The sequence below is a fragment of the Neolamprologus brichardi genome, chromosome 16, assembly GCF_056152115.1.
Source record: "Neolamprologus brichardi isolate AB-2024 chromosome 16, ASM5615211v1, whole genome shotgun sequence".
NCBI lineage: Eukaryota > Metazoa > Chordata > Actinopteri > Cichliformes > Cichlidae > Neolamprologus > Neolamprologus brichardi.
In genome coordinates this window covers 21,764,217-21,777,137 of record NC_142119.1, presented here as the reverse complement: position 1 = coordinate 21,777,137, position 12,921 = coordinate 21,764,217, and the positions used below count along the sequence as shown (strand labels likewise).

The 12,921-nt window shown below is 41.7% G+C and overlaps 1 protein-coding gene across 5 annotated transcripts in view; it reads left to right on the top strand.

The window, feature by feature from the left end:
* Nucleotides 1-12,585, top strand: part of gsk3ba (glycogen synthase kinase 3 beta, genome duplicate a) — a 34,937-nt gene extending 22,352 nt beyond the window's left edge. Inside the window, exons 5-12 of one of the 5 annotated variants that reach the window (XM_035906644.2) lie at nucleotides 2,392-2,502; nucleotides 4,073-4,203; nucleotides 5,615-5,721; nucleotides 5,939-6,036; nucleotides 6,141-6,248; nucleotides 7,811-7,997; nucleotides 8,403-8,501; nucleotides 9,306-12,585. In XM_035906644.2, the coding sequence (XP_035762537.1) occupies nucleotides 2,392-2,502; nucleotides 4,073-4,203; nucleotides 5,615-5,721; nucleotides 5,939-6,036; nucleotides 6,141-6,248; nucleotides 7,811-7,997; nucleotides 8,403-8,501; nucleotides 9,306-9,376 (912 nt within the window). In that variant the 3' untranslated portion in view covers nucleotides 9,377-12,585. Of the gene's footprint in view, nucleotides 1-2,391; nucleotides 2,503-4,072; nucleotides 4,204-5,614; nucleotides 5,722-5,938; nucleotides 6,037-6,140; nucleotides 6,249-7,810; nucleotides 7,998-8,402; nucleotides 8,502-9,270 lie in introns of all 5 variants that reach the window. The other 4 variants (XM_006788344.3, XM_035906645.2, XM_087830248.1 and 1 more) reach the window with 4 other exon arrangements.
* Nucleotides 12,586-12,921: the final 336 nt, after the last annotated feature.

Sequence of the window (12,921 nt, the reverse complement as noted above, 5' to 3'; positions counted from 1 at the left end):
CCAAGGAAGTGGCTTTGTAGTGAGGCAGGAAGTGAGTCATTGCTGTTGCTAGGCTAAATATAGCTTTAGTGGCACCAGAAGGAGGTGTAATGGGCTCTCCAGACATCACAATTCTTATCAATGGGAGTTTTGCTGGTGAACGAGGGATGGCTGTGTGCTATGATTGGTAGAAGAGAAAGGCACACAGAGATCGCATGCTAAGGCGTGAACGCGATGCCGGTGATGGATCAGTTTGTAAAATGAAGCTATACTCACCAGTATCGGAAACCCTGTGCGTGCCTGTCCATCTGTCTTCCAGGAGTCAAGGCCCTGTACTTCGCTCGCTGTCTGTGTATGTGTCCAGTCATCTGAGTGTGAACAGGAGAGAGCTGTCAGGAGAAAGCAGGACACTGAGCTGACAGAAGTGTACCGCACAGTCTGTCTGGAGGCTCTTCACAGGCCCAGCTCACTCATTTTGCTTTGCAGACCTGCAGGGAGCCAGCCTAAGCTGCATGTTGGGCAGTGTTGCTAACAGATGGGGGAGAGGAGGCAAAAGGAATCCAGACACTCAGTCCCAGACTAGATAGGAGGGAGAGAAGAAAGCAAGGAATAATTTAATTAAAGTGTAATTTAAAAGCTCAGATTTATTTATTTATTTTTTTACTCAAAGAGGGATGTCTCATGGGTGTCTGTGCAGATACTGTTCAATACCAGTCAGTGCTACATGATTACATGTAGCAGTATGCGCTCACCGCCCACTGATCCTCTCAAAGATGTCATGATGAGGGAAAACATGAGATATATAGCTTTGCAGATGCAGTTACACTGTGGGTGATGCGCTGCTGTTATCAAAAATGCAGTTTATCACAGTATTACATGCGCCTACACAGAAGGCACACCCATGTGAAGTCCATTTACACTTTATCTTACATTTATGTTTGAAACGAGTGAAGGAGCCTTCTGCTAGTGATAAACAGTGAACGCACACAACTTATATTTTGGAGGCGAGTCGGTTGTGTTGCAAAGATTAAAGACTGCATCAGCAAATCCCTTGAAAGAAAAGCAACACCATCAATAAAGCGATGGCCAGGTTTAGCTTCTCGCTCTGCTTCATATACCTCAGCTGTATTTAAAACACATCAGTGGCCCGCAGTGTTGCATGGCTGCTATGTTTCTTCACTACAACATGGCCTGTGTAGTTTATTTTGGGTTAGTCCCGCCTCACCATTTTGGTGCTATGAATACTTACTAGAGCATCAAATGTGTACCAATACCCTGGTGAGAAAAGTCCCCTCCACTAAAGCTCAGCTTGCTCTAGTTTGAGCAATATTAGATCAAATTTGCTCTGTCCGGTGGTTTGGGCATTTTTCATAAGACCACAATTTGTGATTAAGTGAATGATTTATGCAGTTGGGAGGGAAGTCAAAGTATTAAGAGAGACAGCAGGACTGTGGTTGTGCTAATATTTTGTAGAGAATGCATGAAAAATATATAAATTCCAGGTTTGTCCTCTGGAAAAGTGCTCAGTTTGTTACATTGTTACTACTACTGGTATTCTGTTACTGGTTTTATTGTTAGCATTAAATGCTTAGAAGAAGACACTTCTTCTGATGATGGACATTTTCCAAAAAACACCACTGATCACTCAGTGCTGATTTATTCACATCACCCTTAACATGAGCATAGTGTTTTATGCAGAGGCCTCTGCTGTTCCTCCTAGCATGCAATCAGAGCCTGAGCAGGCTAGTTGTCAATGCATCACGTATGCGTTTGTGAGTAACCTTCCTCCTGAATTTTTAAAGTATTTCTTAACTCTTGCATTTTAGCCTTATATGATTTATAGCCTCAAGCTTGAGTTCCTCAAGAAACTGTAATGGCTTACTTTGGGCTCATTTTGGCCACTTTTAAAGGAAATGGGAAGTCTTAGAATAATTGGGTGGAGAACCCCCCAGATACAGCATCCTTTCATGGTCAGTGCGCTCCAGAGTTCAATGTACACAACCCCGCCCTCCAACACTGGTCTCGTCCAACCAGGAAACGAGGAAATGATATCACTGTCTGCGGCCACTGTCGGGGCAACGGCCGTTATGACGCATGGTTGTGTGCTTCCTGCCCGCAGGGAGAGATACAATGGATTCCCAGTTAGGCTGCAAGAAAGCATCAATTACATCAGCATGAATACGGCTTCTTTCTTAGGAAAAGATGCATCACAGCTAAGAGGAGAGAGACAGGGTAATAGGATGGGGGTGCATATTTAGATCACAAGTTTTGAGTTAAATTCATGCATTTTCCAAGATTGTGTTGTTTTTCTTAACATGTTTCGATTACAAGTGTCTTTTCTATACAGTTTACATGATTTTTGTCAGTGTAACCATGATTTTTTTCTTTTCCATTGTTGCTTCTCATCGACAGAAAGATGAAGTGTATCTGAATTTGGTTCTGGATTACGTGCCTGAGACTGTCTACAGAGTGGCCAGACACTACAGCCGAGCCAAACAGACTCTGCCTATGGTTTATGTGAAGGTAAAAGCTCTGTCTGTTTAACAAGGCTGAAAAAGATACAGTTTAAAGTGAACTTGACGGACATGTTTCCAATCTCATATTTTTTTATTCTTGGAGTCTACTATAGTAGCTTTCAAACCAATCCTCATTGGTGGAGCTCTATGGTTTATCCACTGACTGAAATAGTTCGCTTTAGCAAGCCTTCCTTTAATCCTGCTTACTTCTGATTGGTATCTCTTTGTAAACAGAAGGTTAAAACGGAGCATGGGCGGATGTACTATGAGATGACCATGTAACAATTCTGAAATACATAATAGTTAATTGAATATCTCTGGTAATTCTTACTGGTAGTTACAGCAACTTAGTTAAATCTGAGTTAGACTGGTGAAAGCTGCAAGTATAAAGACTGTAAATAAATCAGTAAAATGCGGTGTGGGCTTTTTGTGTGTGAATCAGTCGTGATAAATTTGGGCTTGGAGAATTTTTATACTTTTAATATGAGACACACTGCTTGTAGGTCCACTTTAACCACACTACCCCACATTATGTGTCCTTTATCTTCACATTTCTTAAAGTACGTATTTTTTTTTACTACAGAAAGAATATTATCAAATCAAAACATGTTTATGTTTTTATTAAACAGCTGTGTTGGTATAAAATGTGTCTTAACTCTTCTAGTTGATTATGGGGCTCAGTTTTCATCCAGCATCATAAGATCCAGATTTCACTGAGCTGTGTTATCAGCTTGTTTTTGATAAAAGCTAATTTATCATATTTCATATTTAGTGTTTAGTTTCACTGCTAAACACTAAATATAAACAGCTTAACAAATGAAAATTTTTGTCCTTGCATATCCCATCTATTTTTGCCCGTAGATGACTTTTACTAACTTTTTAACGTTGTGTTTTGTACAGATCTTAGATTTAGCTAAAAATCATAGAAAATCTCAGAAACACTCCTCTCTGTCTTCAGATTTCTTTTACACAATGTGAAACTTTACTGCTTTGTTGGTTTGCATCGTGTGTGCACACATGAGATGCTACTTTTTAGGACTTACTTACCGTAGATGACAGATGTGCAAAACAAATTGGGAATAATTAGCAGAGGCACAAAAAAACTCCATCTGAAGGACTTTTCTGTATCAATGAAGCAATTAAAAATAAAGCACACCTACTGTTTACTACACCTGCTGTTCCACTGAGCAAGTTCTCTGCAGTTGTAATATTAATTAGGATTAAACAACTAGTTCACTGTGTTAACAAGTAAAACATTGTTTGATCTTATTTGTAAGGATAGATTGACCTGAGGCAGCAAATTTGAAACAGGAAATGAATTTGGATTTAAAAAACTTGCTTTAGTTTTAAAAATTGTGTCTATAAAAACACTTCATATACTTAATTTTATCTCTACAAAAGCTGGGTGACAATGTTTAGGAGTTAAAAGAAACCATGTGTGAAACTGGAGTCTAAACATTTGCTGTAAAACTCATTCTCTGGAACTGAAATACAGCCCAGAGTTTCTATATGTTAGTGCTGTAATGGAAGTTTGCTGTTTGTCTAACCTCTGTGTGTGTGTTTTTTTTCCTGTGTAGTTGTATATGTACCAGCTCTTCAGGAGCCTGGCCTACATTCACTCGTTTGGTATCTGCCATCGGGACATCAAACCCCAGAATCTGCTGCTGGATCCAGAGACGGCTGTTCTCAAGCTCTGTGACTTTGGCAGGTGAGGGACAGTCATGTTTTACACTGATCTGAGTTTTTTCTTTTCTTGGCATTTACAAAAGACGTTCACATTGGTACTGCTGTGATGTCTGATAACATAAAAAGTGAGCGCCAGCAACCAGTTAGCTTGGCTTAGCATGGACAGTGGAAATAAAGGAATGGGTCTTCTGGATCTGTGTGAAGGTTTCAGAAGGCTTCTAAGTAACATTGCTGCTCATCCTCAGTCTTTAGCAGTGTTCAGCAAATCACACACTGTAACTATGCACAACCAAGAAAAAGGCCCTGTAACACTGCTGTACATCATTCTTACAACAGATCATGTTGGAATTAAGCAAACGAGACTGACCCCTGTTTACATCTCTTCTCATATGACTTTATATTTATGAGCATGAGAATGAAATCAGTCTCCAGCTCTAAACATACCTAGTCAGTCTGTTTCCCCAAATGTTACTCTATTCCTTTTGAAGAGTTTCACCCTTAAGCTGATGCACACTGTGTGGCTGCCTGGATTGAACTGAGAAAATAGGTGAGGCCATAGTTAAGGTCACGTGGTGCCATGAGTCTACGTTTACTCTGTTCCTGGAAGATGAGCACACTGTACCCTGAAGAGAGGTAGATAAAAGTGATGCAGCCACCATCATTGTCATCATACCTGTACCTGCACTACAAGCCTGTGGAAGCAGCGTTATGATCTGGGGTTGCTTCAGTGGCTCAGGTCTAGGTTCAGCAACATTATCTGCCCAAACATGAGGACAGCGGCTACCTGAATGTGCCGAATAATCAGGTTTTTTCCTTGTTTAATGGAACGGGCACATTCCAAGATGACAATGTCAGGATTCACTGGGTTTAAATTGTGAAAAGAGTAGTTGAGAGAGCACGAGACATCATTTTCACACCAGCACAGAGTCCAGACTTTATCTCCACTGAGAAGCTTTGGGATGTGCTGTAGAAGACAATTCAGTTCAATTTGTTAGTGGAAAAACGTGAACCACCTCTGGAGTGAAAATGTCGTTATAAATGTTGCTTAAACGTATCAAAACAATGCCATGGAGAATGCAACGCCTTCATTAAAGCTAAATCCAGCAACATAATAATGTGGGAGCCGTTTTCGGCCAGGCACATTATACAGGCTCTATAAAGTGTGCAAAAGTCAAATTGAGATCAGCGTGCGTTGTTGAAAACAGATGATTTATTTACTTTTCATTCGTTAGCATAAATGCTGATTGTATTTGTAGCAGAAATGTAGAAATCTTCCTTTTAGCTGTGTGTTTGATTGGATATGAAGTCCACTGAGGTTTTATCACACGTGTAAATCCTCAGTACTGGGTGTTTCTTCAGGTTCATTTTTTCCCTTTTTTTTGAAGTATGCAGATGGTGGTGATGATGATTATTTGCTATGATTTTGTGTGCAGCGCTAAGCAGCTGGTCCGTGGAGAACCTAACGTGTCCTACATCTGCTCTCGCTACTATCGAGCCCCTGAGCTGATCTTTGGTGCCACTGACTACACTTCCAGCATAGGTAGGCTAACTCGAGCAACAACTCTCGCTGCCTGACACATGCACATTCATCAGGAAATTATGAGATCGTGTGTTAATCATGATAAATGGACTGGTTCTTATATAGTGCTTTTCTACTCTGGTTCAGCACTTAGCTTAAGCTTTACAGCAGCATAGAATCGCAAGTCGTCATTGCTCCTCTTCTGTTTTTACAATCGGACTCCTGCCTTGTCCTTTAGATGTGTGGTCAGCCGGCTGTGTACTGGCAGAGCTGCTCCTGGGACAGCCGATCTTCCCTGGTGACAGCGGAGTGGACCAGTTGGTGGAAATCATCAAGGTAATGACCGTACTAACCGAGAGTATTCCAATATTCCCAAACAAATACTGCTTCAAGTTGGATGTAATATTACTCGGGCTAATGGTTCCACCCGTGTGTTTCAGGTTCTCGGCACCCCGACCCGAGAGCAGATCCGTGAGATGAACCCCAACTACACTGAATTCAAATTCCCCCAGATCAAGGCACATCCTTGGACTAAGGTGAGTCAACAGGTACAGGAGCCCTTTTACTTCTTTAAGATCCACCGCAAAAGCATTCTGCCATTCCTGTTTTGCCTGCATGCTTCGCAACCATCCAACATCATCATCTTCATCTAACAGACCTGCATGTGAAATAATTACTGCCATAAATGCACAGAGTTCTAAAAAATAAAAGATGCAAAGAATTTGCATTTACTGAAAATTTACTGAACTCAGCTCACACTTATCTCCCTCAGATCGAGATTATGAAATCAGCAGCACTCGTGCTCAGAGCAGATGCGCTGACTGGTAGCTAGCAGCAATGTGCGGATGTGCAAATCAAATATTGAGCACCAGGCAATGAATCTGAGGGGCCGTGTACTTTTTTGCATCAACTGTTTCAAACTCGGGGGGAATGGGAATGAAGGCCTTGAAATCCTACTCAGTGTTCCCGAACGTGCCATGCAGTTGTGTGATTTCTTGGTGTTGATGCTGCCAAAGATGCTTTTGTTTTAATGTTAAATGAGAGTCTTGACCAAATCACATCAGCCAGACAACTGGCATCCTTAACTGAGAGTAAGGGTTTCTCCAATTTTGAATAAGTCAGTCCTGAATTTTATATTAAATTTATATCTTTTATTGGTTTTTAAGTTTTTTCAGTCCCAATAATTATTTGAACAAAGAAAAAAATATCAGACTTTATAAGAGCAAGAAGGGAGAAGGATGCAACACCATCGCTGGTAGAATTCTACATTTTAAGCACTTGTTACCGGATCTGACTGGTGATTCAGAACATGCCGTTTTAAAGTGGCAGTTAACCCTGAAATGAAAGTTGACTTAGCTGATGCTTCAAAACAACTGAGGCATTTAATTACGACTTCCGAGTTGCAAGACTTGCTTCAGGGAGGAGTTTGATAATGACGCACTGGTTCATCGAGCTGAAAACAACCTCTCTCTTTGTTCTTGACCACCTGTAGCACAACGTCTGGGCCCGTTATCAGCAGCATCAGAGTTTTGGCACAGGCTCAAAGCAAATATAAGATCTGCCTGATGTTTTAGAGTGGACTGATGTTAAACCTGCGCTATCCTACTTCAGTCAGTTACTTCATCAACTGCCACCCTACTTCCCAACATCACAATGTTGCCTCGTTGCTTGTTTTAACTCATCTTGAGAACTAAACAGGCTTTAAAATCTAAAGGACAGTCTCTCTTTCTTAGCTAAGCACAGCTCTTCTATTTGAAAAGGCAATTAGCCAATCAGGAGGGAGCAGGGTTATCAGGCCCTCCTGTTCACCTCCGACGTGCCTCGCTGTGGTCGCTCTCTGCAGCTGCATTTCATTTGCTACTCACTGCTACAGCAGTCATATGCTTCCACTGATTCATCCATAGCACACCATAAAAAATGCATTGGACAAAGTGCATTAGCTTTCATAGGATATTAGTAAAGATTCATTTTTCATCCGGTCATATGCTCTTTGTGTGTGTGTGTGTGTGTGTTGTATGTGTTGTATATGCGTTTGTGCTAAAAATACTGAAATGTCTCTTTTCTTTGGAAACTCGTGATGTTCTCATTGTTGATTCAAATTGACATTCAGGTGTTCCGACCACGTACGCCTCCGGAGGCCATCGCCTTGTGCTCCCGCCTGCTGGAGTACACGCCCACGGCCCGGCTAACACCCCTAGAGGCATGCGCACACTCCTTCTTTGACGAGCTGCGCGACCCCAGCATCAAACTGCCCAACGGGCGAGAGAAGCCCTCGCTCTTCAACTTCACTACCCAGGGTAGGCGCACTCACAAAGCGTTCCTCGGAAGAGAAACCATTCATTTAAAAAAAAAAACACCTCTCCCAAAGTCCCATTTGCATTGTAAATACGGTTTAAAAACGAATATTAAAATAACAAATTCAGGGGGATCCGAAGCCCTGAGGGTTTAAAGTTTTTCTGTTTTGAATAATTCGCTTTACTTTATTTGGATACTCCAATCTAACAGATTTTTTAGAAGAATATAAAGTACATTTAAATATTTTTTTTGTCTGGGACGTATCGGTTATCTCGTATTCACAGTAGCATTTATCCGTAAGGAAATCTAAGCACATCTTAAAACGCCACTTTTATGTTATCGTTGATCTGCAGGTAACTTTGTAACAGCATAATGTGGTGATGCATTGTGTGTTCTTCTTCTTTTAGAACTATCTAGTAATCCTTCTTTGGCCTCCATACTCATCCCTGCCCACGCCCGCAGCCAGGCTGCCGCCTCTACCCCAACCAATGCATCTGCCACCACAGGTTAGAGCCACGCTACCTCCGTCAGACCCTTGTTTTATGTGGTTAGCTGCTCTATATTTATTACTTTGAAGTACTGGTTGTGGCTTTGCTTACTGCTAATTTGAAAAACAATTTCAGCCCCTAAAGGTCAGCCTCTTTAGTTCAATTTAAGTTCAATTTAACTTAAGCCAGAAGTTGTTTTGCACTCATGTCTCCGAGCACTAAACGCTGCAAACAACAACACATGCTGTTTTCGTCGAAGGGTTGACCTTACTTAACATGCCACCTTAGTTTGGCAGTATGTTAGGTGTTTTCAGCTGTGAGTTTGGCTTTTAATTATTAATAAAACAAGATAATTGAGGTTTGTTTTTTTTTTTTTAAATTGCGACACCCTTGCTTTGTTTTTTGCTATAAATTCTTCGCACTGTGCCCTATTACAGCAGCGGCTTTAGCCCGACACCATAAGCCCAAACTCGCTCCCAGTCATGTGACATGCTTAGCTTACTTCACATTTATTAATTATTATGTTTCCACTTCAAAGAACTGCTAAAAAAAAGTTTAGTGTTTTTTTTCCGCATCAATCCATGGGGTTTCTAATTGTTTTTAAATTGTGTCTTTTTCCAGAATTTAAAATTCCTTTCTTCTCATGTATGCTTATGTTTAACCTGCGTAGCATTATCGATTCACATTTGCTGCTTATATTGTTCAGTGTAGTTTGTATACACAGATTTGTATCCTTCGCTCTCATTGTGTCTCTGTAACTCTTTTTCTACCTTTATCTCTAAACCAGCTGTTCAACTGAGCACTTCCTCTTCCTGTTCATAGATGGCAGCAGCACAGAGCGAGGTCCCACCACCACCACCGCCTCTGCCTCAGCTTCCAACTCCACCTCCTGAGCCCACAGAGCACCTGCCCCGCCCCGGTCTCAGCCCCAGCCCTCAGCCTCTCCATTGCCCTGGCCAGGGGGTGAGCTCTGCTCAGCTCAGCTCTGCCCTGCTCCTCTTCCCCGGCAGCAGCGGAGCGATGCTGAAGCAGACCGGGTTCGACAGCTAACTGACCACAAACCTAGCATCCCCAGTCTGCCTCTCTTACCCCCAAACCCGGCCTCAACATAAAGCTGTTTGAACTCTTCTCCATCCTCCGTCAAAGATGCCTCTCCGTGCCCTCTCGACAGGGAAGTGAAGCGCAGGGCCGAAGATGTTATCGACTGTACTGTTGATTTAAAAAGTACACTGTACACGTATACACAATGCTAGCCTGCTAAGAGGACAATCGGTAGAAAAGTCCTGAGCTCTCGCCCTTTTTTGCCCTGTCTCTATCTGGCCTCCCTCTCCATTGTTCCATTTTTCTGCATCCTTTGACCTCTGACCCCTCCGTCCCCTGGCCAACCCCTCCTCCTCGAAAAAAACAAAAACAAGCCCCGCCCCCCTTTTGGTTCTTTCTGTAGTGCATGGCCTGAGTATGGTAGGATCACCTGGGGGCCACCAAGCCCTCTCACATCCACTTCCGCAGACAAGGCATGAGGCTCACGCACGCGTATACACACACACACACAGACACACACCTACACCCTCAAACACACACATCCTCACACACATGGATGCATGATGATCCTGGTGTATGTGGGAAGAAACAGTCCTCTTTGGGAGGACATGTTTGGACAGTGTTGTTTTTTTCTTTGCCCGGGGTTATTTTTAAAAATGGTTAGCGATCTGTTTTATTCAACTTTGTTTTTAATTATTTTCTTTTTTGTTGTTTTTTTTGTACTCCTGGGCAGACGTCTTTTGGATTGCCATGTGCGATGGATGTGACATGTATCTGGTCCTGTGTGCTTGTATAATATATACATACAATACAAAACAGACATGCATACACACACAGTTTATATATTACTTTTCCTTATGTATAAAAAGTATATATAGATATATGTATATTAACTACAATGGTTCAGAAATCATTTATGGTGAGCTCATATCTGGCAGAGCAGTGGCAATATTTGCTGCTGCCTAAAGACAATAGATTTAGATAAGGTGGTGTTTTGTTATTATTTTATTTCTGTTTTTTGTTGTTGTTCTCTTCTTTGCTGGAGTGTGGTTAGATTCCAGCAGCCACTTCCCTGTGTCGTCTGTATTAAGGCTGTAGATGGATTTAGGGCATCGCTCTATTCCCCGTCTTTGTACCGGCTCTGTCTGTAACAGTGTTTCTGTGACAGTGCAGCGTCTAGACAAACGTGTCCCCCACCCTTTTCCCTCTCTCCCTCTCTCTTTCTCTTGCCGTTTCTGCGAAGAATTCGAGATTCGTTTTCACGCTCGACTCTCGGCCCGCAGTCTTTGGCGCACCACCGGCTGCCTCGTGCGCTGCGACCACCGACCGGAGCGCCCCTTTCTTTTCGTCCCCCTCCACCCCCGCAGCACATAGAGCCACTCGGTACAGTCTGACGAATCGTCTTATTTACGGAGAATACTCACTACATCTAAACAAAAAAATTCAAAAGATAAAACCAACAAAAAAAAATTCAGAAAACAAAAAAAAAATCACACACACAAACACACAAGAAAGAAAAACCGAATTTGTACATACAGTATAAATGCTCCTCACCAAAATTCTGACTTGTATGTTGTTTTTTTTATGTTGTTATGTTGATTTTTTTTTTTTCTTTCATGTTGTGTTCAAGGTATGTATATATGCAGACCCATGTACTGTTTATGAGCAAAAACAAAGATGGGTGAGGGAACGGAATGAAAAAGATTCAAAAACAAACAAAAAAATGAAACAAAAAACAAAAAAAAACCAGAATCAGGGCAAAACTGATGTTGTGTATGGATATTGTAGATGACGACGACGACGATGATCAGCTTTATCCAGCCATATGTTCAATCTTACCTGTACAGTACAGTAGATTACAGCTGTATTATTGTAACAAGAACTAGTCATGTATAGTGTAACTATAGTTTGGAGTGCCTTTGCTTTCATACACCTTCGCCTTGTTTCCACCCTCACCCAGCCCACGCCATCAACCCCCCACCCCCACTGTCACCGCCACCCTCTGATATTGTGACTCTCCCTTTTGGTGCTGTTGAATGTCCTGCTGTCCGCGTGCTCACTCACGCGCCTCCTCTTCCACCCGATGCACATCCTCTCCCTCCTGCTCTTTTCATTGCACACTAAATGTAATATACAGACATTGTTAATTGTAAGGATTTTTTTTCTTTAACTGAAGATATAGTAGACAGGTGTTTATTTTAATAGATGTTTTATCTTGGGACACACACACACACACACACATACACGTGTACTGCAGTCCTGGCACAGATTTGGGGTATGAAGTGGGTGGGTGGTGTGCTGTGGACGGCAGCAGGGTTTTAAACAAAAAAAAAATCAAACAAAAAAAGGCCTCATATATTATATACGATACAGTGCAGTTTCTGTATTACTCGCAGTGTTGGTTCTGTTACCAAAGCCAAACCATCATGTTGTGATGAGCCATCCTCAGAGGCAATAACTCTTCTTCTTCTCTTCTCTTTGGATGTTTTGTTGTTTCTCCTCCTGCTCTTGAGTATTCAGGGGGGTGAAATTCAGTAGCACCTAAGGGGTCAAGTCATGTAGCCTTTCTCCTGTCTCTCCCGCTTGCTGTAATTTTGCATTCATGAACGTGTTGCTACCCTCCACCAGAAGGTTGGACCACTTCACCTCTGCCCTCTTACTCCAGTTCAATTAAAGCACCACAATGGCTACCAAAAAAGAATAAAAGTGTATAAGCTAGTATAATATCTTATACTGACATATACACTAGTGTCATATGCTGACTGGGTTAAACTGGGGTAATAGAAAAGAAGAATCTTAAGAAAATACTACAAAAACATCCTGTATAACAGTACTACTACTTGAATGCCTCTGTTTGTGACTGAAATTTTGATTTCTTTTTTTGTTTGTTTCTTTTTGTTTGTTTGTTTTCCTTTTGTTCTGTGAAGGTATGCTAAATGTGCGCCTCTGTAAATATTCCCTCTGCGTGCTCCGAGGAATAGTTCCCTGGTACTGTAATTTGCATTAAATAAAGAGTAGGATAGCCTGGAAATGATCATGAAATTTGTCTGTTTGAGATTCTTTTACTGTGTTTGTTCCTGTCACTTCGTAGACATCAGATCGATTTTGTTAAAGAAAATTCAAACCAAAGTAGTAACATTTATGTACATTGCTGAAGTGGCAGGGACATACATTATATATTGTAAATGGCAATTTATTAGGTAGACCTGCTCAACTAATCATTAATGCAAATGTGTATTCGGCTGATCACATGGCTCTAGCTCAGTGCATTTAGGTGTGTAGACATGTTCAAGAGACCTGATGAACTTCAAACAGAGCATCAGAATGGGGGCAAAAAGGTGACTCTGGTTGTTGGTTGTTGTTGTGGTTGTTGGTGCCAGACTGGATTATCTGAATA